The sequence below is a fragment of the Haemorhous mexicanus genome, chromosome 10, assembly GCF_027477595.1.
Source record: "Haemorhous mexicanus isolate bHaeMex1 chromosome 10, bHaeMex1.pri, whole genome shotgun sequence".
NCBI classification, from domain to species: domain Eukaryota; kingdom Metazoa; phylum Chordata; class Aves; order Passeriformes; family Fringillidae; genus Haemorhous; species Haemorhous mexicanus.
In genome coordinates this window covers 14,236,727-14,264,441 of record NC_082350.1, presented here as the reverse complement: position 1 = coordinate 14,264,441, position 27,715 = coordinate 14,236,727, and the positions used below count along the sequence as shown (strand labels likewise).

Below are 27,715 nucleotides of genomic sequence, written 5' to 3'. Positions count from 1 at the left end.
TAGCAAACAATAATTAACACAGCCAGCATGTTTCATGGTATTGTTAAAGAGAGTAGAAACAGAGATAATCCCTTCTGAATGGTAATGTAATGCCATACATAATGATAAGGTTTTCTTTCTTTGGACTGCTAGCTTTGTTTTCCATGATGGAATGTCTTCAGAGAGTTTAAATGAACTGTTTGCAATGAAACTGGATGCTTCCTCCAGCGTGCAATAATCACAACCAAATGAGATTTTAATTAATAATTGAATAAATCCTTAGTGAGTTTTTGAAATACGAGGCATGCTCTACATCTGCATGATGCCAGGAGATCTGTGAGAATACTGAGCTGTTTCTGATTAGGAAGCTGAGAAGTTGCCTTTAATCCAGACCAATGACGGTGGACTGAGTTCTCCTCTTAAGCCTACCCTTAGTGCAGAGGCCTGGAATTTCTCAGCTCTCCTAAAGCAGAGGTGTAAATTCAGCAGCTTTGGTGAGCAGAATACTATTCTTTGTCAGTAGCTGATTTCCGTTCCACCTTTGATAAGACTAAACATAAAGAAGTAAAAAACCAAGCCCAAACCTATCAGAGGCTTTATCCTGCCCCCTCCTATTCATTTTGGAGGAGCTCATCTAGTGTTTTACTGTGTTAGATGTGTCTCAGCAATCAGAATAATCCTTGGGACCCCTGACTTTCAACAAGTTGTCTTGAGGCTGCTGTGCACTACAACACTGGACAAATCACCTACCAGAGGACCCCAGAAATGTCAAGAATAAAGGCCCAAGAGAAACTCTTTATGAAGAAGAATGTGGTGGAATGAAGCAACCCCAAAATCTAAGTCTTTGTACACTGTTTTCCTTCAATATAGAGTAATTTCAATGTAAATGCAGCCCAAATCTGGCTGTGAAATTGACTTTTCTATTTAAATGTGTGGTCCAGTCTGTGGGTACCTGAGGTGAAAGGCACCAAGCCTCCAGGAGATGGAAATGAAAGGACACCAAGTGCTCAGAGAGGAACATTTTACTGTGTTCAGTCTATAGTGATGTGTGACTGCATCAAGTCCCACCTTGAAACCAGCTCAGTGACTTGTCTTCACTTTTCTAGTTGGAAGCAGCCCCAAACCTCACTGCTCTTGTCCCAGGAAGCTTTCTGGGGGACCTTTGTTCTTTTTTGCTCAATAGCCTTGCTGACCTGAAATACCTGTAAGGCTGTCCACTCTGGAAATCCCAGATTTCCTGCTCTGCCACCTTCCAGGGCAAATTCACCTTAGCTGACCACAGATGGCCATGGTTATGTAGTACAGCTCTATCTGCTGTAAATCTCACTGCTGAGGCCCCTGTCAATTATCTTCCCCTTCCATGGCCTTAGGAAGGGCTCACAGTTGTCCTTTGCTGACTGTTTTTGTTTCTTGCTCTCTCTTCTGCCTGGTATGACTTTGATCTCTACACTATTCCAACTTCATAGTGTTTCTTTTTGCTGTAGCTTTTCATGTCATCCCATGCTTCTTCTACAAGCTTGTCTTTGTGAAGTATAAAATATTTACTGGTGAAAGAAAAAGGGAAATATTTTATCTCTAAGTCTTAGTCCACATAGTCTCTGCACCCATTTAAAGAAACTTTGCTGATTTCAGCATTAAGCAAATACATAAATACAAACCATTCCAGGACAGAGGCCTGCATACCACCAAGTTAATGTTTTATTTGGCCACATTTCCAAATTATCAGGAAAATGGGACAAGAATTGCAAGCACACACCTGTTTTTCAGCTTTTCTTGTCCCTATGAGTCAGTGGTGGTATCAGACAGACTCGTTACCCCACACTCTGCTGTCCAGTGGGGCACTTCTGAGCAGGAATGGGGTACAGCCTCTGCTGGTATCACTTCTTACCTTCCAAAAATCACACTTGTGGTAAGGGAAAATTTTTTTTTCCCCAGTAATGAAAATCTGAAAATAATGAAGGTTGATGGATTGCTTCCAGAAATGCTGTATTTTGGGGGAAAAAAGCAAACAAAAGGAATAGAAGCACTGGAATATCAATAGTAAATAGCCTTACAGTACATGTTGTCTCTGAGTGTGCATGTTTTGATTATTGCAGCCAGGTTCCCTGTAGCTTTCTGGAGCATCTAGCTGAACCCTTAGACTCATCTGGAGAAGTCAGCAGCTTTTGTCCATGCAGCTTTGCCAGCAGCAGCAGGAGAACATTCAGTGTATTCAGAAGTAGCTCTGATTCTGGGAATCTAGTATAAGCTCTTTGGGAATTTAGAACCAGAAAATGTAAAAATTTTCATTGACCTCAACTTGCAACTGTGTTTGATCAAAAAATTGGGGCAAGATAAGAGATATAGAAGCAACAAAGCTTAAATGAGTTATCTATTGCAGAGGATTTACTGAAAGGACAAAAAAGAATCTGCTTGTGAATCAGGACTTTGAACTCTGATAACTTCTTTTAGAGTCTGTAAGAGTAGGCACAGAGGCCTTTTGTGAAAAAGGGCAGGTTTACAAAGATTTTCTTCACCTAAACACCTATCAAAATATATTAGAAAAGCTGTGTGGACCCTGCAGGATCTCAGCACTACTGAATGCTCACTCTTGGAGTGAAGTACAGGATCCTTTAACTGTGGGCAATTCCTGCAGCCCCTAGGTCCTCTTTATCAGTAGATCCTTGCAAGCTGGACAGTTTCCCAGGTTTCTTCACTGTTCCAGCTCTGCAGTTGTTCAGTAGGACATTGGAGGACTCACCCCTCAGCTTCAATCATTGGCAGCCTCTCCTTTTAATTATTCATAAAATTCTAAATGAGAGTACATTTTTTTTCTTGAATTTTCCAGCTGCATTCCATTTTAACACCACTCTTTTCTTTCACATATCTGTGGTACATATTTGCTTTCATCCTACCAAAGCTTCTACACAAACAAGGAGAAAAAAAAACCCATTAAAGGGAAGGTGTGCCTGATAATTCAATTACCTGCTCACCACCAGTGAGCCAGGAGGGCCAATTTATGCTGACTCCAGTAACTCCTCCTCTCACGTGATCTCTGCAGAAAACTTCCCCAGTCTGAAGGAGCAGGGAGTATGGCAGGGCAGGAGATGGGAAGCTTGGGCCTTGTGTACCTATAGCCCAGCTTGTAGCCAGTAACAGGGACAATGCCACGGATGGAGGCACAATCTGTGAAGGGCAAGCCCGCAGTCTGCTGGTTGTGCCCCTGCTAATCATCCTCAGATATGTATTTCCCCAGTTATTGGGTGAGCTCAGATGTAGGTGTTAGCACAGGAAGAAGGAATTTTAAACAAGTTTAGCTGTCTGTCATTCCAGGAGAGAGAGGGGTTACTATAAGAGCTGCACACACTCAATGTGTTCCTGCAGTGTTCAGAAACACTCAGTGTTTGGTGTGAAGTAGAACGTCTCAATACATTGCAACCAAACAGTTTATTTGGAGAGGGACTTTGGGCTTTGAAACAAGGTGCTTTCTGACAAGAATGATTTTGATTCTTATAAAAATCACTGTCTAACTCCCTATTTTTCCCACTCACCTTATCTAGGTACACGTGTCTGTAATCCCAAAACACAAAGACTTTTTATCCTTTCAGGTGCACAAATTATGGACGATGTGATGGGAGCAAGGCACGTATCTCTCAGCCTTGGGCAAGAGGCAAAAGGCTGGGCACAGTCCCATGCTTCCTGCCACAAACACTGCATTGTTGGGGGTGGGAAAACAAAAGTGTCTTGATGTGATATGCTGTGATGTCATTTTGCTGGGCTGCTGGATCCCAGGGTTTAGGCACACCAGTTTCTGTACACCAGGGGTGGTGAAAATCAGCAGGGTAAACCAAGCCATGGAGAGCAGCTCTGTTTCAAGGCATGCTGGGGACTGTGCTGCAGAAATAAAGAAAAAGCATGTTATTTACTCTATTTCCATAGAAAGGGCTTCTGTCTTTTCTGGGAGAAGGGAAAACATAGCCTGTGTCTGAATCCCACAGTGAGGTTTAACAGCCCTTTCTTGTGCTTTGTCTGGAGGGCCTTGCTATTTTGGGGGCATCTGTTTTGCTTTCATAGGATGTGAGGAGTTTAATTTATTTTTAGTAGTTGTTGTTTTAATTAGGTAATGTGATCATACAAAAATCCACAAATTTACTCTCTTAACACTCTCCTTAGCATTTGGTAAGGTAAACCCCACAGCAACTGCTGCCTTCCACCCAGGAAAACACTTCTCAAGGGCCTCTAACATGCTCTTTGGAGGTTTATTTCTTGCATCAGGTTTTCACACAGACAAAGTCACTTCATACAACACACCAACCTCTCTGCTTAATTTGACTGGGAAAGTTAAAATAGGCAGGTTATATAATGATGTTTATCTTTACATCAGGAAGTCAACTAAGAAGCTGTTAAGCTGATTTTATATAACACAGCCCTGATTATAGAAAGTGTGGAGGAAGATGGTCTAGGTTTATGCATGTTATATTGGCAGTAATTGCTAACAATTATAATTAATATTGTTTTGTATGCTTTTGTTTTTGATGTTTTTCAGCCTTCCAGAAGATCTTGGAGCATTAGCAGCCAGGCACTGAATTTTAATGGTTTATAAAAATTGTAATTGCACTCTTCTATACATTAGGTACATATATTTAAATAAAACATTCTAAAAAATGAAATAGAAGTCTCGTATTTCTTATAATGCTCTAGTTCTTGAGGTTACTGGAATTGTAAAACTCAGTCTTTTGTAGGATTGTGAACTGTCCCAAACCCAATAGATAAATGTTATTATGAGAGCAAAAGAAAGAAGAGTTTGCTGTATACAATTGTGGAATACAATCCCTAATTGAACAAGAGCTCAAACAACATCAGCACACACAAACTGTACAATGATGGGGAAAAAATAATCTTTTAGACAAAAAGAAGTCCAGTTTTCTCTTGCTCTCCCTGTAAACAGGAACACGTTCATCTACTAGCCATGCCCAGCTGGACTCTCTAATGCTAAGAATAAAGACATGCTTGTGTTCTGATGGAGATTGAATTAACCTAAGACAAGTTTCAGTTATGAGGATAAACTGGATATACTGCTCACAAATGAAAATTATGAAGATTGTATTACTGGGGAAACTGACTTCTCTGTATTAAAAAAAAAAGATTAAAATTAAATAAGCAGAGATGTGTAAGAGGATCCCATTAGAATTCCATTGAGTAGGCTTAATTAAATTTGCTGAACAGTGATTTTTAAAAATAAAACTTTGATTTTAAGAACTGAAGAACAGATCCTCCCCCATGTAATAGGCAGCAACTTATTTTACCTTATTTTAATTTATGAGAGTGAAGCTGATAGACAAAAGTGAGCTGGTATTTCAACTGTTAGCAGTACCTGTGACAGGCACGTGGCTCATCAGGCTGTGTGACAGAGTGACTGCAGCCTGTATTGCAAAGAGTAGCTTCAGTCTTTAGCAGCCTCATGAAAATTTTCCATATATTATAGCTTTTGTAGGGAAATAAGGACACATTACCATTCCACGCTTTCATTCAAGTAGAATGCTTCTACAAGAAGTTGTTTGTATCTCTTATAACCCCCGAAATTACAGATGATAAGGAAAAGGCGCTTTTCTGAAAAGACAGCTCCTGGAAGGTAAGGCTGTGGCACACGACCCAAACTTATCAGACATCAGAGAATCCAGATGAGTGGAGGCATAATGAGCAAGCTAACTTCACTCAGGCTTCATTCCTTGTTAAGCAGGGGAAATGAGGCTTCATTGCTTCCCCAGTTAGCTGTGAAGCATTGCACTGAGTTTGCAGGGAAGTGAAAGCTTTTCTGCAGCTGTCAGAGATCCTTTCATGAGCATCAGCTCCCAGTTCTGAATGAGTAAGGGAAATCATCTACTTTGTATAGTGGCTGCTAGTAGTTTATGGTGACTTTGGACACTAAACCTGACAATTAAGAGAGCACCAATTTTATTGTTCTTGTGTTTTCTTTCTTTAGTAAGACCAACACTAAAAAGTCTTGAGTTTTCTTATTATTCTTCAACAGTCAGCATTACTTTTTGCTAAAATTAATACTATAATTATAGTATTCTAGAAATATTCCACCTTATACACCAGTGTCCATCTTTAATTATGAACAGATGTACCTGTATTTATTTAATTCCACCTTCTGTTTTAATGGAATTTGTCTCATCTTGTAACCACTGTATTTTTTTGGCCATACTAATAACTGCAAATTCTTGCCATGTGATGGTGTCTGCAGTCCTTTTTTTCTTGGTGTTCTTGTGTTGATTGACATTGTGTGTGAATCTAGGGAATGTTTTTTGAAGTCTCCTGTTCTGAGTTCATTATACCTCTGCAGTTACTCTGTGGGACATCATCTGCCACACATCCACTGCCACTGCCAGTTTGAGAAGTCCACATTGTCAGCTGGCTCCAGTGGGACTTTGGGGTTCACCAGGTAGCTGGCCTGAAGTCAAACCCCTCCACGTCCTGCTGCTCTGCCTGTGGCCAAAGTGTGACTGCCTCAAAACATAAGAAGCTTGACAGCACTCTTCTTCCCTGTGGTGTGCCAGCTGGCCAGGTGATGTTTCTAAAGCAGAAAGAGCCGTTTTCCAAGTGGCAGCTGGACTGCTTTGAGGAGGAGGAGCTGGTGTAGGAGCAGGTACAAATTTGTGGCAGGGCTCGCTACTATGATCACTTGCCAGAGCAGGCAGCTGCCAACAAGTTCTGGCACAGTTTCCCAAAGTGGGAAAACATTGTTTCTGTTTCACTACAGTTCATGAAACTGGGGTTCTCGGGCTCTGACACAAGGCTGCTTTTTCCCCATGTACAAATGGCATGGGCTAGGACCAGGGGGCTGTACAGAAGGTTTTCCCGGGAAAAAGCTTGTGCTGTGCTGGTCTCCCTGCTGCCTGGTCCTGTATCACACATCCCCCTGAGCACTACGTGTGCTGTAACAAGCTGCCTGCCCCTGCCAGAGACCATCCCAGGCAGAACATCCCAGATACGCTCCTGGCAGCAGCTGCAAAAGGGATTTTAAAGGGAAATCTGAGGGCAGTGAGAAAAGGCCATTGGTCACATCCTCAGATGCATCTGAGGACTAAAGTGGCAATGGGCTTCTGCCTTGTGTAACTGTCCTGGAGTTCCTATGCCAAGGGTCATTTTGGAGCACAGCCAGGGTGTGTTAAGCACAGCATAATGCTGACTTCTCTACTGACCACATCAGTCACAATTTAAGTACGAGCTTTTCTGTGTGCTGCCTGTAGTGGTTTGATTTAAATGACATTGTTCAAGTTGTGGCACAACTGATGCTCTGCTTCACACTCAGTTTTCCCTTCCTCCAAGGGAACTACACAATTTCCTGAAAGCTGGAGCCTGAAAAAGATGATGTGCAACACAGGACAATTTTGCAGCTAGTGGCTCTAGCTGCAATGTTGCTAGTAAAAAAGTCATTTGCCATTCATGGGATATTTTCTATATGTGCTGGAATTTCAAGCCCACTTTTCATACTGAAGTTTAATTCTGTGCTTTCTGGTTCGACTGCTTTCAATCAGCAAATACACTCCTAGAACAGAAACAGAAGTGCCGGGAACCAACCTCGTTCTCTGAGGTACAATAAAGCTCACCTAATTGCTTCCTGACTTGCTGATCCATCATCCTGACCCCCTCTTTGATGTTGTCTTCTTTTTTTTTTTTTTTTTCCTAGAGCATTAGTAACAAGTGAGAAATGCTGTCTCAGGGTGTTATATATGGGATTATTTCTCTATCCCCAGCACAGTGACCGTATGTAATGGGATTATCTCTTATTTAAAATAAAAAAGACTTGGACACATCACATACTGTGTATGGAAAAGTAGTTTCTTTATGGTGGTTCCTTTAACAGTAAAAAAAAAACAAACCCTTTTATTTTTTGTTTTGTAATAATACATTTTAGTCAGTCAGCAAAACCAACCAAAATGCTGCAGATGTTTCTTTTCTGCTAGCTAAATTTAGATTGTTCTTCCTCTCCTTCTGTATATACTCCTCTGACATCAAGAGGGTTATTGCCCCTTTACAGCACATTTATTGCTGTTGTAAACACTGAAAACTGATGAGGCCAGATGATGGAGGCTTCTGCCAAAGTCCTTTCTTCACCTGCTTTCATCTCAAAATATCTGAACTGGTACCAGCTGGTGCCAAAATTCTGAGATATGAAAATACAACAAGAAAGGAGGAAAATGGGCAATGTGTGTCAGCACTAAATGTATGTTCTGCTTGCTTCAATGAGATGTGTGAACACTTTCACAGTACATAGCTCTGGGAGCAGGAGAAACTCCTGGCACAAATCAAAGAACAAAACACAGGACTATTGGGAAGGGAAAAGAGAGGCCTTTTCTAGATCTGGGTTAGATCTGTTGTGGTGTAAGTTTCCTTAAGATTAGGTCTTTGCCAAAGAGAAACATAGTTCTGATTTTTAGACTTCAAATTTGCAAGAGTTGCCCAGAGACCCTTTTTAGGTTCTTTGGATAAGTTCTTGAGCATTTTCAGTGGTGCTTAAATCTAAAAAGTGTAAAGGGAAACGTGAGCTTGGATCAATAACAACAACAACAATGACAACAAAAATCACATCAGCAGTATTTGCCTTCAACGTTCAAGTGTCTTTCTGCCTCTCATACGTGTATACATACAGGGTTTGAAGTGGATCAGATCAGAGGCTCTGTCCATCTGATTGAGAGATAAGTTAATATTTCCTCTTAGAAAAAGAGTTGCCCCTACATCCACCAGCTTTAACATACATTTCCTTTTAATAGGTATATAGAATATGCTGCAAAGACCATTTGTCTCACATGTTTCTATCCAAGGAACCCATTTCTATGCTCTGTTACCTCTTTGCCGTCTTACAAAGAAACAAGTTTTTGCTTTTGGAGGTAACTCCTTGCCATTTCCATACCAGTTTTGAGGAAGTAACTATCATGATTCTGACCAGTCCCCGATGTCAGCCTATACAACTCATTTCTTAAACTTTCCAGGAAGCAAGGCTTTTTATGTTTTCACCCATGATGTCATTATGCTGACCTTATGTTCTCTGTTAACTGAGACAAAACTATATCTTTCTTCGAGTCCTTCCTCCTCATCCTAGTCTTCACCAGGATGACTGAGGGGGAAAAACCCCAGCAACAGGTGGATGCCAGTGCTCCGTGTGTTACTTCTAGAGGAGGCCGGCAAGGTCTGCGAGGTATCTCTGTCCTCCTGTCTGTCCCTAGCCCTGCCGTAACGCGGCTCCGAGCTCCGCGCAGCCGGGCACGGCTCTACCTGCGCTTCTTCAGGGCAGGAGCCGCTCCGTGCCCGGCACTCCCACAGCACCACCACGGTCGTTTGGTGCGTGTTGCCCAGAAACTCCGGCGGTGGAACAGGGACAAGCGGTACCGCAGGTACCCGGCACACCTGGAGCCGCCCCGCCCTCCCGCAGCCCACGCCGGGCACCACCAGCGGCGCGCCGGGGACGGCGGCGGCGTTTGGCAGCAGGGACGCTGGGGGCGGGTTCCGCCGGGGGCCGGTTCCCATTGCGTTCCCGGCGGCGGTGCCGGGCCGGTGTCCGGCGCTGGCTGCCCTGCCCCGCGGTGCGGGCGCGGCGGGGCGGGGCGGGGCGGGGCGGCCCCTTTAAGGCGGGGAGCGCTCACCTGCCTCCTCCCCCCGCCGCCAAGGTACCGGCCCCGCGCCGGGCCCTGATTGGGCGCCCGCCGGGCCCGGTCACGTGGGGGGGGCGCGCTCCCCCAGCCTCCAGGCCGCCATTTTGGTTGGAAAGTTTGGAATTTCCGAGCAGTGCGGGCGGGAGGCGGCGGGAGCGCCCCAGCCCCGTCCGGCCCGGCCCGGCCCCGGCCCGCCGCGCCGCCTGCACCGCGCTGTCCCGCCCGGCTCGGCTCGGCGCCGCACGGCCCGCCTTGCTCCGCGTCGCGCCGAGGCGCCGCGGCGGCGCCGGCGCCGGCGGGAGCCCCGCGCGGAGCCGCTCGCTCGCCGGGCGGCGGGGTCGGTCCGGCGGGGCGGCCGCCGCCCCCCCGCGCCCGGCCGGCAGGGGGCGCCGCCCCCCGCGCTGCCCCGGGCCGCGCTCCGAGTCCGCGCGGCGGAGCCCCGGGGCAGCCCCGGGCGGGGGCGCGGGGCGCGATGCCCGTCAGGAAGCAAGGTGAGCGCCGCACGGCCGGGGCCGGAGCCGCCGGCTGACAGCCGCCGTCGCGGCGGGACGGGCGGGGGGGCGGCTGGCGGGAGCCGCGGGGCTGCGGGCGCTGCGAGCGCGCCGAGGGCACCGTCCCGCCCGCGCTCTCCCGGCTGCGAACAAAGGAGCCGCCGCGCCGGGGCGGTCCCGGCTGCGGGGGCTTGTTGCATCCCCGGTGCCCTGCCCGGTGCGCCCCGGTCAGCCGTGTGTCTGGTCTCCGCTTGCAGATACCCAGCGAGCCCTGCGCCTCCTGGAGGAATACCGCTCCAAGCTGAGCCAGGCGGAGGATCGGCAGCTGCGGAACTCCATCGAGCGTGTCATCAGCATCTTCCAAAGTAACCTTTTCCAGGCTTTGATAGGTAAAGGTTTGGCTTCTTTCAGTTTGTGCGCAAGCTGGTCGGTTCTTGCTGTTGCTGTCACTTGGGGCGTTAAGAGCAAAAGGTCTTTTACCCGTGAGTTAGAAGCCATGTGCTTCTTGTCGTTGTGTTTTTGTTTTGCATAGTAACACACGTGCTGTTACAGATCAACAGTTCACTTGTTACACATACTTTCTTTATTTGAGGCTTTTAACTGGTCCAAACTGCTTAAAACTGTGCAATAGTTTTTAATTGTGGCATGTTGTCCTAGATTTCTTTAGATTGTTTCTCCGTGCATCTTTGTTCACCTGATAAATTTCTAAGGAGGGTGGAGTTTTTTCCTGTCTGTATGTAACAGGTTAGTGGATGACTTGAAATGTTTTTAGTATAAGGAATCAGGCAATTCCTGTTGAAGTCTCTCTGAAAACATCACAAAGTGTATAACTGAAGTGCAGATTTAACCTAAAGTAAATGAGAAGAAACCTCTAATGCTTCAGGGAGTACTACAGTCATCTCTTCTCCTTTGTTGCATATTAAACTATAGTGAAAGCACTATTGAATCTCAGTTTACAGTCCTGATAGTGCTTGACTTGATGTGCTTTCTTAAGTTCTTAGAAGCACTTGCATGTAATTTTGAATTTCCTGCCGGTCTGTTTGGAAAAAAACCCGTGAGCCTAAATAGAACTTGCAGAATCCTGTCTTTATTTGGAAACTTCTGCAGAGCAACAGTGAGAAGTGGTTTCTTCTTGATTGATTGTCACTATCTTTATGACAGCTACTGTTAGTTTACCCTCAAGAATAAAATTGGTTCTGCATCTTTGTCATTTAGTAGTGACCAGGGTCTGAATCGGACTAATGGCAAACATTGTAGCTATATTTGTTACTTCACTTACTACATGGTTACTGTGCTAGGGTGCACACCTTCCTTCAAGGGCTGCAGCTTCTTTGAACCTCTGTTGTGGTTGAAAGCAAGGAGACTGGCAAAACAGAAACATGCATTGCTACTGAATGCCTTCTTCTGGACTATTTATTTCATCTTGTGTGGATTTTCAAAAGACAGTAGTTGTGCTGGTTTCTTTTCTTAACATGTTAACTTCATGAAGGGTAGTTGTGAAAATAGGTCACTTAAAAGACTTTTCCGTATGGGAACTCTGCATTTCCCTTCACTACACAGTTGATGCTGATCAACTCCATGATGAAAAGCTAAACATAATCCTCATGGGGCATGTGTGAATGGATTCACTCTTTGGCAGATCAGAATGTTGAAATCTTGTGTCAAATATTTAATGTACAGCAGCAGCACTTTTTATTTTCACCCAGAAAACTTCCATGCTGACTGCTGTTTTTCTTGTTCTGGGTGTGTGTATGTGTGAGTTTTTTATTTTAAAACTCTACAAGGTCCATGCAGTACTCTGCAGTTTTCTCCCCTTCATTGAAAAGATACCAATCTGTTAGCCTTTGAAATTCAAACTGCAAGATGTAGTTTCTTCTCATATCCACGTATGAATCTTCATTTTTTATAATCTACACCTAGTAGTAGCAGTGGACTTGAAGGAGCAGGCAGCCTCCTGTCTGCTGGCTTTGTTCTGCAAGAGCAGAAAGGAGGAGTGGATTGTTGCCTGGGTGGGCTGTGACCTGTTTTCTGGGCTTGTAAGAAGCTGCACATTGCAACCACAGGACCCTAGTTCTTGCTGAGTTCGGTTCATCTGTGCATGCACAGCAGGTGCTTCTTGGGCATGTTGCATTAACTTTGCATTTCCTGGGTCTCTGTGTGGTTTATTAGATTGCACACATATGTTCCCAAACCATCTGGCAGAAGGTTGGTACTTGCCAAGCAATTTATGCTGTCAACTTGGGTCTTTCTCCTTTAACCTGCTACCTTCTGTGCAAATGTCAGGGGAGCTCTTGTTCCTGGCAGGCTGCTCCTGGCTGTTGTTTTCCTGGAAGCACCTTCTTTTATGGTGTGATTGCTGCATGATGGGGGTAAAGAGTGGGAAGACTCCCTTGAAAGGATGTGATCTGGAGCATGGCTGCAGTTGCTGGGAAGGCCTTGAGCTGGCTCCTGCTTGTCTTGTTTCCATGAAGATCTGGAAGCAGGCTGGATGAAGTGTTCAGTTGTGCTGGGGTTAGATTTACCTGGAATTCTCTCTTGGTCTTTGCTTTATGGCTGAATTTGAAGTGTGCATTTTATAGAAGTTGTGCTGTGCTCCCAACTGAAATAGCCAGTGCTGTTCTGGCAACAAGTTTCAGGCTCAACTATACCAAGTTATTGCTCTTAAAGATGCTTCTTCCAGAAAGTGTCCTACTTTTAGTTTCTGGTTTGGGTACTTTTTTTTTTAATTGAACAACACTAAAAAAATCCCCACCAAACTTCATCCAATTATTTTCTGCTTTTTCTGCCAAGTTACTGCACTATATCCAAGACTTGTTTGCCCATAATAGGTAGGTTTGTGAAGGTTGTAGTCAGGATCTGCTGTCAACTTAATGTATCTTTTTTACTATAATTTTTGACTTGGCAATCAAATGCTGTTCTTTCAAGCAATAAATAGCATTATGTACAGAAATACATCTTTGAGTTTATAATGGAGGAAATTAAATATTCCTGAAAACTACAGATTTTAAGTGTTTAATGTTTTTAGATATTAAAAGGTTTTAGAAACTAAAGAAGTTTAAGAAATTGAAAGGGTGGGGTTTTTTTGGTAATGTCCATTTGGATACTAAAGAATAAGTAATATTAATTTTTCATTTGAACCTTTTTTATGTTGTCCTCTCCTTTTAGTCCTCTCAATAAAGTTGTAGTTTAGCAATCTACAAGCTTGACCTTATTCTTAAATTATGGCTTTAAATGGTTTGAATTAGACCAGTAACCAGGCAGTGTGAACAGCCAGTGTGCTGGATGCACGTTGCAAGTGTTACATTTTAAGTGATGTAACTGTAAGAGCTTTGAATCTGTAACAAAAGTTGTAACCACATGTGACCTCCTTAAAACAGTCTCTGAAAAAGCCCATTTTTATATTTTCTATCTTCCATAATGTGGTATTTTCTATTGCTTCAACCAGGTATGTGTAATAACTTTAATTAAATGAATACCAAAGGCCGGTAATTGAAATCAACTTGAGAATTGTCAGTTTTAAGTCAGTTTCCTTTAGTACAGGCTCAAAAATGTGTGGTATCTTTTCTAGTTGTTGATTTCTTGTTTTCAGTTAAAACAGCTTGTTCCTAATATTCTGATTGTTGGTGAGCCAAATTATGAAGAGACCAAAGCAAAATATCCAAATGTAGAACCTTGGGGTAGACTTATTTCACTTTGGTAAGGCATTTGATATTTTCTTTTTATAGGGAGATAATTATTCTGCAGGTGAGTTCTCTTCTCAGCTTAGGTACTCTTTTACCTTTCAGAAGCTACAGGTTCTTGAAAAGGTACAGATATATTTATCTTTTTTAAAACATGGGAAGAAAAACCCTTGCATGCAAAAGTAACACTTCTGACAGAAAAACATATGAAGCAGACTTCTGTTTATACACATAATATTTTAGTTTTATTAAGATCTGCTTTTAATGAGTGTCATGTTGAGGTTTATCATATTAAAATAGACTTCTAAAATTAAAAATATTACAGCTATAGCTAGAGACATAAGGTAGCTTGCTACTTCAGAAGCATTCATTTTCCTGACAAGAACTAACTCCATGTGCACTGGTGCCAGAAAAAGGGAATTTTAGGAGAGTCTCTATATATGCTGATAGTGCAGTTGGCTATGCTACCCTTCTTGCCTAAAGTAGGGTGGTTTTTTATCTGTTTATCTATCTATCTATCTATGTATCTATCTAATTTTTTAGCTGTGCATATACAGGCTTTTTGGTATAAAATGACAAATCTGACTAGGGAAGGTTCAGTGTGTTGATTTTTATTGTGTAAGCAGTCTCATTTGTTTCACTTAGTCCTTTTGCATGAAGACCTGCCTTGAAAATTGTGCTTATGTGCTGGCTCTTCCTAGCACTAAACAGCCAGTGTAGGAAATTTTAAATTTAAAAAAATGTAGTTGTTTCAGTAATCCTTACTAAACCAAAGAGCAGCCTCTCCCAGTAAACGTGAGGATACTTTTAACCATAGTTTGGATGAGCTTTAATAATTGAACAAAACATACTACAAGTGCTGTTAATACATTTTTACACCCCAGAAAAGTTAGTCCTGTCCCTGAAAATTTTGAAAAAAGTTCACAAATCCATTAAAGCTCTTTGTTCAGGTTTCTCAGCAGTGTGATTCAGACTGAAAATTCTAGGGATAGAAAACTCAGTCTGCAGATTTCTCATCTCTGTCCACATTGGCTTTCTGAACCAAATTAGGAAAACAGCCCTAGATTTTAGACTGAAGTAGATTGGATTGGGTCAGCACTCCTCAAAGTTGGTCCACTTTGGAGTGGACTGACCACATTCCTGCTACCTGGAGTGTGGTCTCAGCTCAGCTGTGTGTGGCAGCTCTGGAGCTCTTCTCACTCCTCACTAAGCCACCTTGGCAATATTTCCTATACTTTCTGGCTAACTGGAAATCAAACACAGTTAAACACAACCTCCTTTTCTGAACTGAAACCAAAAGTACTTGCTTTTGGGGAAACCTCAGTTAAAACTTATTTCAGCAATATGTTAATAGAGCATGTGCCATGATGGCGCAGTTAACTCTGCCAATTAGCTCAGGCCTTCCCATTTTCAGAGGTTACTGAAGCCTTAGCCTTTCAGACTCTGCTGAGTAAGATTTACATCAAGAATGCAGAAATTCTAGACAGTAAGTTGAGGGTCTTGTTATAGTCAGTGAATATTGCTGGGGTTTTTTATTATGTTTTTATTAGAGGAAGGTTTAGGGACAATTGGATCTTTTCTAACATTGGATAGTACTGAAATTGTTGCAGGTGCTAAATAGGTTATTTTCACATCAAAGTCTTATCCTTGCTGCATTTTTGTGACTTTTCCCCCAGACTGCAGCTTTTGTGATACAACATCTTTGCTCATGTTTGAGGCTGAGGCATCCATGCAGTATAATCCTTGCAACTCTGAGGTGTTCATCTACTTCTGGACAGTTTCCTAAGGCTTATATTGTGGTTGTGCTTGCTTTGGTCTCCTTTGAATACACAGAAGTTGGTCAGTTTTACAGAAATTTGAGTTGGGGTTGTGTTTACAAAGGTTGTTAAGTTCTTGATTGCTTTCGTCCAGCTGGAGGGAGGATAAATATTTTAGTTGGTGTCCAGATGACTGCAATGTTAGTTCAGTCATTGTTAGTATGTTTCTGCTCTTAGTATGTTTCAGTGCAGTTTGTCTGAATGTCCCAGTTTTTGGAAGAACTTCATGTCTTACTCTTCAAGGAACATAATAAATGAAATAGTCTCATTGCTCCTCTTTTGTTTTTTTGTATTTTTAAAAGAATTACTTACTATTTTGTATGTAGTGCAGGTTGATAGCTAGCTTGCTTTTTAAAATTTTTTCCACCCTGCATTGCATGTGTGTGTGACACGGCAATGTATTGAATTTTTGGGATTAGGTGCTGCTTTTGGTAGCCTAAAATAGCAAGTAAGTTGTAAGTTGAGTAGCTACTGGTATGCAGATAAATAGTATTGTGGCAAAAGTCTATCCTTGTGGTATTTCACTGACTGTATTCAGTGTTGAATAGCTGCACTGTAGAATATATCAATTGCAGTATTCTCTTCCCAGGGTTACCATTGAAAGGGTCTGCTGATGAAAAAAAAAAAATTGTCAATAAATCTGCTGTTCATCCAGGGGCTGAAAAGACAGTAGAAATTTTGAATAATTGGTATAGTTTCCAGGTTATGGGAAGGTTTGCCCTCTGACCTGTCCTTGCTTTATTTGCCATATTCTTTCACCTCTTTTCCCTAGGTGTGCTGCCTACCTCCTTCCCTGCTTCTGTCTTTGTTCCTGGATTTGCTCCTCATTTCCCTCATAATTTCCTTCAGCTGGGTACAGTGTAGAGGAAGGGGGAAAGCATGAGAGAGGATATTTGTCCTGATCTTAGTCCTGCTTCCATGATGGTCTAGCAGCAAGGGCAGAACATCTTGTTAGCTCTGCAGCTGGAATGCCATGTGCCCCCTGTGCAGTTGCTTTGCCTGTATTTTGAGAGATGGAGCTTGTTTTGGTGCAGGGGGAAGGAATCTTCAAATTAACTGAACTGTAGCAGCTGACTTGGAGTCTCCTGGTACAGATGGTTTCCTGAATTATAACTAGGCCAAATTTGCAAGATTGTTAAGAGACTGCAGAAGGTGTAGGGCTGACACTAGAATAACCTCCTTAGCTTCGTGTTCTTTCCCCAAGTTAGGGGAGGGTCTAGAGCTCTTTGCTAAAGCTTTTATAGGAATCTTGTCATGTGTGAGTACCTTCCCAGCCATGCCCTCAAAACAGCTGACTTATTTTGGCTTGAAATGAAAAAGTCAGCCTAAGACAGTGGAGCAGCAAGGAGAGAGTGTGAACTAATTGTAAAAGCACTGCAGCTTTAGGTGGTTTTCAGAAACTTGTGTTAAAATTTGGCTGCAGGAGACACACAAGTGTTAGTGCTGGAGGAGATGCTACTCTGTGGCACACCCAGCCTTGTGTTGCCACCACTGCCACATAATTACCTTGGAGCCTGAGCTTGCTGCAGGTAGAAGAAACCAATGCTTGTGCTGTCTCATCTGAGCAAAGCTGTGCACCTGTATGGAAGCTCAACTTGGAGGCTTGAGTGAACTCATCCCAAAACTAGTTTGATTTTTTGAATACATATGTCTGGTGAGAATCATCATCAGTCTTATATACTGACATTATCTAGGGGACATAGTCAAATAAGGCTTAATAGTGAGGTTTTTGTTGCTTCTGAAAACAGTAGTAAATGCATCCCTTTAAGAAAAAATGACCCTGTTCTAGTGGCTGCTGGTTTGCAACTGGTGTTGAGATATTTAGGGAGTGTGGATAGCTGGGAGTTCATTTTTAGTTTGGATACTTGTTTTTTTGGGGGGGTTGGGAGGTTCTTAGAGTTTTTTTTGAGGCTTAGGCTGATGACTAAGTGTATATGAGGCAATATTAAATCAGAAAGTTTAGACAGCAGAATATTCTGTCAATTTTCATCTGAGTGTCAGTTTTTCCTACCTTAATTCTGGACATAGAAGATGCTGTGGGTTTCTGAAGGAAAATTGGATAGAGACAATGGAAAGCACTTTCTAAGGAAAGACTGGATGTGACATGTGGTGTAGTTGACATGGTGGTGTTAGGTCATAGATTGGACTCAATCTCAGAGTTCTTTTTACCAACCTAATTGATTTTGTGATTCTGTGAAGATATGATGAAGGAGGGATTAGTGAGCAAAGAGGAGAATGAGTGAGTACTTTGGTCAGCTTGGTAAGGAGTTGAATTTGTCTGAGTGTAAAAAGCAGCTAGAGGAATAAAAGCAAACAATTAGATAAGCAATTAATGAGAACTGGAAGTGAGAACTGGAAAATAACATCTCTTGGAATTTGAGGTAAGCAAAGAAGTGTGTGCAGAAAGGGTGTTCAAAGAATAGGATGCACTCACTGAAGCTGGTAAAAGAGCTGGGGATCAGTAGCTGGATGCTGCAGCTTGTGGCAAAGGATTTTGTGGAACAGAATGTTTAGTGAGAAAGCTGCACCACGAATTGCTCCTTAAATTTTTAAGAAGTCTTGATTGTGTACAGCAGTTTTAAAGAAGAAATAGATCTCCAACCCTGAAAGGGGCTTTACAGGGGCTGTGATGAGGCTGTTTTTCACTTCTCATAGTACAAATGCAAACATTTATTTTTGATCAGACACACACCATGACAACACAACCATTAAATACACAAAGAGAATGCTTCTTAACTGTGGTCATTGGCTTGGTAAATGGACATGAAGCTTTTCTTGTTCTTTGTATCTTTTTGTTGATCACTAATTATGCAGTTTTTGAGCAGAGCTTTACTTGTATTAAATGGATATTCTTAGCTTGACATAGCAGATGAAGTAAGCATGCATGATTGAGCCTTCCTTGGAGTTAGTAGGAGTTGCTTTATGACTGAAGAATGAAAGTCTGTAGTGTTGGCAGACTCTTTTAACTGTTCTGACAGTGATCTTGACTCTGTTTTGTCTATATATTCCTTATGTTGGGCTGTTAAGAATTTGGCAGATACCATTTGTCTCAAATTGCTCTGAACTGAAATAGCAGGTTGACCTTTGTTTTCGTTCTAGTAGGTTTAAGACTTTAGTTTTCAAGTGCTTTGACAGGAAGCCCTAAGAAATAAAGCTGTCTTTCCCTCCCCTCCTTTATTTAGAGAAGTATTTCATTTTTAATGGGATGACACCTTTTCTTGGACAACACACAGGTAACCAAGTTTTTAACAAACCTGTTTTTTCAAATATGGGTAACATCATAAACAAAACCAGGCATTTGCATGTTCATTTAGATGAACAATGTCTGAGAAGAGGCAGACCAATGAGAGATGACAAAGGAATTGCTTACATGGACTAAACAGAAATAGGTCAATTTCTAATGGAATTCAAAAGCTCCTTGGTTACTTGCAAGTCTGAGGGAGGGCAGTGGCTTTGAGAGGTTCTCCTGAACAAAGCTGGTATTGAAAAATTTTGTGTGGTAAAGACTGTATGGTGAGGTAAAGTTATCTAGTGTTTTGCTGCCTTTGGCTGAAATTGGTTTGTTCTGCTGTTGAAGATCTATCAGAAAAGGAACACCTGCCGAGTGCAGGATTTGCTAAGTAGCTGAAGCATGTAAATCCTGCCCATGCTGCCATGCAGAAGGACCTTGGCAAGCTGAGGAAATGAGAACCTCATGGAGTTCAACAAGTAGAAATGCAGAGTCCAGCTCCTGGGTAGGAGCAATCCTACATACCAATAAATAGTGTGTGTCACCCAGGTGGAAAGCAGTGCTGCAAGAAGGGATGTAGGTGTCCTGGTGACAAAAAGTTGACCATGAACTATAAGTGTGCCTTGGGGCAAAGTAGGTGAATAGTCACCTGGGCTGCATTACATAGCCAGCATTAGAATTGTCAGCAGGTAAACACCCTCCCTTTGCATTATAGAATGCAAAACATGAATTTAGAAAAAAGTGAACAAACAGGAAAGAAACATGAGCTTCCTAAATTAATTATTGTTCATATGCAAAACTGAGAATCTTCAGATGGGGATACAATTAATACAGCATACACAAATGGGATTGTTAAATCACATATTATTTGGTGGCAGTTCATACCTTTGTGTAGTGCATGATGTAAGGACAACAGTTCACTGGTTTACATGGACAGTGTCCAAAGCAGTCCATTGTAGTAAATGTGTTACTGTTTAAGTTCTTGAAATGCTAAGCTTGTTTGGAATTTCCTGGCATTTATTTAAGAAAAACCATCTATAACCCACAAATGTTCAAAGTGCTTAAACTAAAAATGCAAAGCCCAAAACCAGTAGGTTACTGTGATCATTAGAGGAATGCTTTCAATTTAAAAAAGAATAAACCACAATCATTTAAGGTGCAAAGGACCTTTATGAGCATTGAGTCTAACCTTTAACACAGCACCACCATTAAACCATATCCCTAAGCACTGCACCTACAAGTCTTTTAAAGTCTTTTAAACACCTCTTGGGACTCAACCGTTCTCCTGGGCAGCCTGATCCAATGCTTGACAGCTCTTTCAGAGAAGAAATTTTTCATCGTTTCCAATCCAAACCTCCCCTGGCACCACTTGGTCATTTCTTCTTGTCCTATTACATGTTACTTTGAGACATATGCTCACCTCAACTACAGCCTTGTTTCAGATAACTAGTGAATGCCAATGAAATTTGATTGGTTCCCTCTATACCATAATACAAAGGTTCAGTATCAGAAGTCTGAAACTAACATCATATAAAAAAATTACATGGAGTTGCTTGATGCTTGTTTGAAAAGCAGAACATGTTAAAAGTTGGTCAGAAAAGAACAGGGAGTGGGAGACTGAGTAAAGGGAATCTTTCCCATGGAGGTGTGCAGTGTTGACTGTTTCTTTCTCCTCAGTGTTATGTTTTGTTGAGGTTATTGTTGTTTGCTGACATTCTGTGCTTCACTCTTTCTTCTCTACTTTGCAGTTGCATTTGAATTTCTTATATATCTCTGTGTTTTATATATGCTAGATGCTCTTTTTTCAGTTACACTGAACTTTTTTTGCCCAGTTCTCAGGTTGCCTTCCAGTAATTAGCAGTTGCTGAGTTGTTTGTAGACTTAAAGCCTCTGATATCATCCTGTGTCTTTGTTTCCAAGGCCTCTCTTGTCATGCTATGCCCTTGCTCTTCTATGCAGCTTTTTATTCTGAGGTCATAGGTAATCTATTCCCTACAGAATAACCCATTTTTATTGATATCAGTATGTGTGGGTGTACTTGTATTCATGTACAGCTTTTAGTTAGCTTTGGACAATTGTGTGATGTAACACTGAATGATTTCACATATATTTATGTATACTATTTATGGAACATATGTAGCAGATATTTATTTGTGTGTTATATATAAAAATATTTATATAAATAGGTGTTAGCTCACACAGTTGTCTGAAGCTAAGTGAAAACCATGCAAGTTAGATGAGTCACCAATCATCTGGTCTTTAGATAGTTGGTGGTGGAGTTGGACAAGCTAAAACAAAGCTCTGGGCAGGCCAGGACAAGTGCAGAGGCCTGGTTATTCAGTGAACACACGGCCCATGGCTTGTTAGCAGCAATGCCTTGCATGTAGGGTTACACCATTCCCTTAAGAAAATGCTGTTATAGGTATCTCATCTTTCACTTGCAAAGTCACAGTTATCAAAAGGTTCATGCATAAGTGAACACAATGAGATTTTTTAGAATATGCACTGATCTTAAGTACTCCCCACTGAATCTATAGCAAAATGTAGCAGACGCTGCACATGTACAAATGATAAGCAGAGGCCTTATGTTTGATTTCTAAGGAGCAGGGAAGAAATTGATCTTAGAGGGGTGTCATGTTGCTGGTTGGAATCCTTGTCCTTGGAGGCAGATTCTTTTGACAGAATTGATGTAGTCTCTTGAAGTGCCCTTAAGTATACTTTAGAAGAGAAAAGAATTTGTTTTTGCAGTTATGCTGTTCTTTTAATTACTGTGTTGTGGTTTGTAGTGAAGCTGCATCTCTCTTGTAAAGTGGATTTGGGTTTCAGTTTTAGTGAGCCACTGGATCTTCCTTGTAATGTGGATTTGGGTTTCAGTTTGTATTTGGCAGATAACTCTTTGTTTGCTGTAAAAGTGAGCAGTTTTAGCTTTTGGTGTATCATGTTACTGGTGGGCAAGCCTGTTCAAAGAACAAAACTGAGTGGAGAATATGAGAAGGGGTGAACAATACACCAGCAAATTTCTTTTAGAATAAAAAAACCCCAGTTTGCCACTATTCCTTAGCTTTTCACACTAGTAATAGGCTAAGAAATATAATTTTCTTTTGTGTAGGAGTTCTCCATTGCAGAACTGGTGGTCTGTCACTTGTTTTGTACAGGCTTTTCTTCTTTGTGCTGTCAAACGTATTTCTGATTTGGCTATTAAATGTGGTTTTACTTGTACATAGACCAAATTCCAGGATGCTTTTCTCTGTTGCCTACCATTCATCACTTTTTGTCACTTTAGATTCCTAAAACTCTGGGCTCCTATTTTTCAGTGCTCCTTTTAATGCTCCCCTCTAGTTTCTAAATGTTCCCCATTTGTGTTTCCTTTTAGTGTTGTGTGATACCTGGTTTGAATCAGTTTTCTTTAACTTAGAGACATAATCTCTCTTGGAATTAATATGTAAGACAAATGCTGTAATATAAAAATAGCACATCCTAGCTTGAAGAGGGTATCTGACCATAAATGCAACTAAAACTTAGTATTTTACTACCTGCTATTTGTAATAATCAGAAAAATGCTAGAACTTGTCGTGTGCGTTCTCACATCATTAACATCTATTCAGTACATAGTGAAGTGTGTTGAAATATTTTTGTGAGCTTATAAATAGCTGTAGACAATAGGAAGGAAATTATAGGTTTAATTTAGTATAGTCTAGGCTTTATAGAGGGTAACTGTCAGGTTTTATTCTTGTGGACAAAATGCATTCAGGATTCATAGGTGGCTTGCCTATACTTGTACATAATTAATGTTTGCATTCTGAGTAGCAAAAATGGAAACTTTTTTTTAGAAGGTAGATATTATCAAGTATATACCAAGTTTCTAGAAACTTTGTGGATTTGGAGCAACTCCAGGATAAACATAAATGAATCCCCTCATTAAGTGGTGCATATTATGTCTTGCCATCTTTCAATAGCAAGTCTATTGTGGTGTTCTCCGTGGAGAAGTGGAGGTGAGGTATGGGAAATGCTGTGCTTTTTGAAATGAGAGTTTCAAATGAGGAGGAATAAATGGCTACCTCCGCTGGCAGGGACTTAAAAGAATAGTAGCAGAATTGAAAATCAGTGTCCTAGATTTCTGTTGCAAAACAGTTGCACAAATAACCCCTTCCCATAAATAATGTAGTGATCTTCCTGGCTTGGTTGCTGTGGATTGCAGCTATAGAATCAACTTAAACCACTGCCTATTTTCATACACAAAGTACTCTCTGTCGGGGGGGAAAAATCTTTACTGGGTGTGCTTGATTGATGTATTGATGTTAATGCAGCTACAAGACAAATTTGCAACTGAGGGAGCTAATGTGAAAGATAGATTTAAAGGCAATTTGTATCTCTTAGGCTGCTTTGCTCCTGTATATCTAGGTCACTTAGAGCAGTGAGGGCTGCAGAAGATGTTTTCTTCCAATCAGCAGCATTAAGAGCAAGTATAACTTTAAAAATTAATGTAAGCTGTTGGTAGGAATTTGACTCTTGCTCAGAGGAAAGATATAAATGGAATTTGAGAATTTCAGTTTTCTGAACTGGCAGAGAGTAGAAGTGCAGTGTCTATAAGAACACAAGCATCAGTAGTTGCAACTCTTAGTTGTGTAGTCTTTCTTTTGTGGGGTGGCTCTATAGGAATTCTATAAAGGAATTGGTTATTGTGCCTCTGTTACTGACTCTGGGCTGTTGCTGGAAAGCTACAAAACTGCAGTTTAGACTCCTTACTCATGGCTGGGTCTTATTTCCTTTGGCTTACTGTGCTTGTATGTTTATCTTCTATGAAGTTGTTGCGATTAAAAATCAAGAGTTTGCTAATCTGTTTAGCAGATTTTTACTTTGAATAAGAGACTAAAAGCTGTACAGGACAACTTCCTTATTTGTTTGCCCTTCCCTTAGCCTATACCTTTTCTGATTTTTTTTTTTTTTTTAATGTGCGTGTTTATGGGTGTGATTGCAGTTGTGGTAGCAACTTTGATACACCTTTGATACTTCATAGGAACACCTTTGGTGTTTCTTGATATTGTGTTATTTTTGTTGATGCTTCATGGAGTGAGTAGGATGTCAATAAATAATGTAACACAGGCAAATTTTTGTTTCCCAGAAGTTTCTAGCTGAGTCTTCAGGGTTATAGAGAAAGCTGTTAATTACTTCATAACTATGACTGGTAATTCATACTGTTAAGTTTCATCCTATTTCTGGTACTTAGACTGAAAAAGCAGATGATGACCTATCCTAATCAATTTTCCCTTTCCTAACTTCTTGCAGTTTCTCTCTCTCTTGCTGATTTCATCAGTGTACTTCTATTTCTGTGGTCATTTAATTGAAACATGTACAAAATACTTCTATCTAATATTGACCTTGAGCAGTAGATTTCAGCTAACCAAAGGCTACATTAGTTGAAATTATGTATACCAGAACTTGAAACATAGACACCCATCCCTTCCCCTATTTCACTGCAGTTATTTCATGTGCTTCTGCTATTGCTGCTGCAGCTTCTGGGGTTGGTGGCAGAAGCCCAGAGTGGGGACAGAGTGAGTTGTGTGTGCAGAGGGGGAGGTTCATGTGATCGCGGTGATCCCTACGAATTTACTCATGACAGATGAAGCCATATCTCATTTGTTTTGCAAGAGGAAGATGTAGTTAAAATTAGAATGCTAGAGTAACTATCAAGCCTAACAACAATTTTTTTACATGTTTAGATATTCAAGAATTTTATGAAGTGACCTTATTGGACAATCCAAAATGCATTGATCACTCTCAGCCATCTGAACCAATACAGCCTGTGAATACCTGGGACTTCTCCAGCCTTCCAAGCACAACAGTGACATCAGAAACCTTGCCGAGCAGCCTTAGCCCCAGTGTAGAGGTATGAGATAGAAATCTTCTTTTCTTGTTGAGACTTTTAGTTCAACCTGGTTCTCTAAATTTATTTTATGAAATATTAATTTTGAAAGAAAGTGTACATTATTAAGATCAATAGTCATAGGGGATTTAATTATTGAAATATTTAGTAACATGTATGCATTTTGCTTAGTCAAAAATTTATAAACTCGTTTGTCAAATGTACCATTAAGTGACCATTAAATTGGATTTATGCTTTGATTTTGGAACCTCACTGACGGGTTTAGTATGCTTATACTCATCCATACTTGTGATTCTTGAGTCATTACTTCATTAATTATTTGGGAAATCTGAGGCTGTGTCTTTCTGATTAGTAACATTTTCAGTCTGGTCATAAGAAGTTCTCTGTTACTTCTTTATCTATGTTCTAGAAGGACTTGTTTTTGAAAACTATATGCAGCCAGTTGTCACTAGTGAGTGGTAAGAAAACTGATCAGGAAAATGCACATTGATGTACATTTTTGACTAAGACAAAATCTCCCTGCTCAGTTTAAACTTAAAATATTCCTTGAATATTTTTGCATCAGAGCTATTATTTGTCCCAGAGAGGTGAACCTAGTTTGAAGTGTGCCCAGGAAACCGACAGCACTGGAAAAAGTGTGTGGATTTCTCAGTAACTGAAGGCAGTGTGCTTTGTTGATCCATTTTCATGAAATGATTGTAGAGCTCAGGAGGAGCACTGGGAGAGATGAGCTGAAGGACTGGAGCTGCAGCCTGTAGGGAAGCTCAGGAACTTGTACTGCTCAGCAAGATGAAGGGGCTGGGATGCGTTAATGAGTGAACCTTTATCAGGGGCTGTTGGGACTGTGGAAGAAGGTTGACTTAGCTGCAGTTCCTAAGTGTGTGATGTGCTAATGAGTCTGTACAGCTAAAAGAAAATGCTTGTGCTCATTCTAGCTTTTTTCAAATCTGTCATATTGAAGCTAGTATGAAATGAATCAGAAATGCTTTAAAGGAAACTGTAGATGAAATCCAAAACTTGTATTATTTTGGAAAGTAAAAAATGGCCAGTGGATAAAAGGTCAGCCAAGCCAGGGGCATGAGTTACATATTGCAAAGAACAGCCACTGAAATATCTTTACATGAAGAAACTGAGCAGCCTAGGCATACTGTATTTTTCAGGTTTGTAAGTAATTGAACACTGAGGAATTAAAATTGTAGCTGAATTTGCAATGTGGGAATAGATTATTTTCTTTGATTTTTTTGTGAATCTTGGTCATACAAGATTATTATTAAAATTTAAATTGTATGTCTCTGTGGAATCTATTACCTGAAATTACATAGAAAATTCCACTGTCATCACAATCACCTTAATGAATTGTCATGTTTGGAGCAAATGGGGTAATGCTAGGGTATTTGAAAAATAGCATGGGGAAAAAAGGCCATTGCGATATTTGCCTGTATGTCATCATCTAAATCTAAGGCTTAGAGCTCTGGAATGTCCCTTCCTGCAGGTATGGTGGGAATGGCATCTCTTAGAAGCAGGAGGAAAAAGGAGCTGTAGACAAGAGGGTAGGCAAGGAGAGGCAAGGCTTATTTTGTCTACTGTTTTGGAATAAGTTGATCCTAATGTATTTCATGTCTGCATGTGCAGAGAACTTAATGAGGCAAATTGAGAGCCATTGCAGTTGCCCTTAGTCATGGTGGATGGATGAAGTTCCTGAAAATGGCAAATGGACAAATGCTATATTTAAAAACCAGAATGTATAAGAGTAAGCTATGAGAGGGGGATTTAGGTTTAACTGGTACAGGGAATGATTCTACAGTTTTCTGGCAGCTCCTTGAAAGTCATAAATAAGCCAAATTATAGCTGTCATAGTTATTGATGACAGTTTGTTAAACATTTTCTTTCTACTGTGGTAATAATTCTTGTGGTAGGAAAAAACCATAAATGTGATACTTCTGACTTGAGTAGAGCTTTTAGCATGGTTTAAGAGGTCAAAAACTCTTATTTATCTTTTGAGATAATATATCAGTTAAAGTTTTCAAAAAACGCATCCTAGTTTGGGTTATTAGTGAAAATATTCTGACTAAATTAGTAATTGAACCATGGGAAGAGAACAGTATGTTGCTACTTCACCAGCTAAGACTAAAATGAAGCCTTGGGCAGTTGAAGTAACTCATGAAATAATTAATGGCCTACATTTTGGCTAAACTAATGGTAGTTGAATGGTTAACAATTGGTTTCTCAGAAAAGGTCTGGGTAATTTTAGAATCTTAAGGTGAGTCAACCGTGGCATGTTAATAGATGAAAAGAACACATTATTGACATAAGTGTGGAGTAAAACTCTTTTCTTCTACTTGGTGTGCATAAGGCTTTGCTGGAGATGGTGTCAAATTTGAGGTACCATGGTGTGAAAAAGATGTTTAATTTCAGTGCTTAGAAGAGAGTGACATGGAGGATCTAAAGCCTGGAAAGAAGTGAAGATTGGGAAGATTTGGTGCTGCTTGAAAGGATTGAACACATAATTGGGAAAGAGAAGTTTTTCCTGTATAGAATGTGAAAAAGAGAATATTTTGCTTTATAGAAAAAGATAATATTTGCTTTTATCCAAATGTGTTAGACTTACACTATGGAAATAGACTTACAAAAACATTTAAAATATTTTCCTGAGCACCAGAATAGCATAGTACCTGGCCAGTCCCCCTTATTGAAGGTCTTTTGAGGCAGCAGAGTGGTCTTAAAGGGCTTAAATGTTTTGGTTTTTTTTTTTAATCCCTGTAGCACACCTAGGAACAGTGTAATGGAATTGAGGATTCATGTCCCTACCAAAACATTTTATTAGTAAATATACTCCAAATTCTAGCAGACTGCGCTTGAAGCACATATTTGTTGCTATAAGATTTGTCTTATGATGTTGCCAGTGTAGGATGTTTTGTACTCCCCTGTAGGAGAAGTGGATGTCTGAAGTGGGGAATAGTGTGTGCTGTTGAATCCAGGCTTTGTGATTATTCACTCCCA

The 27,715-nt window shown here is 41.0% G+C and overlaps 2 protein-coding genes across 8 annotated transcripts in view; both read left to right on the top strand.

The window, feature by feature from the left end:
* BDH1 (3-hydroxybutyrate dehydrogenase 1) overlaps positions 1–7,780 on the top strand; it is a 56,540-nt gene extending 48,760 nt beyond the window's left edge. For both annotated transcript variants that reach the window (XR_009487666.1, XM_059855429.1), the window contains one exon: positions 4,505–7,780. The gene's annotated coding sequence lies outside the window, so the exon portion shown is untranslated. The remainder of the gene's footprint in view (positions 1–4,504) is intronic.
* A 2,213-nt stretch (positions 7,781–9,993) lies between these two features.
* DLG1 (discs large MAGUK scaffold protein 1) overlaps positions 9,994–27,715 on the top strand; it is a 143,088-nt gene continuing 125,366 nt past the window's right edge. For all 6 annotated transcript variants that reach the window (XM_059855419.1, XM_059855418.1, XM_059855417.1 and 3 more), the window contains exons 1-3: positions 9,994–10,105; positions 10,363–10,494; positions 24,552–24,718. In XM_059855419.1, the coding sequence (XP_059711402.1) occupies positions 10,087–10,105; positions 10,363–10,494; positions 24,552–24,718 (318 nt within the window). In that variant the 5' untranslated portion in view covers positions 9,994–10,086. The remainder of the gene's footprint in view (positions 10,106–10,362; positions 10,495–24,551; positions 24,719–27,715) is intronic.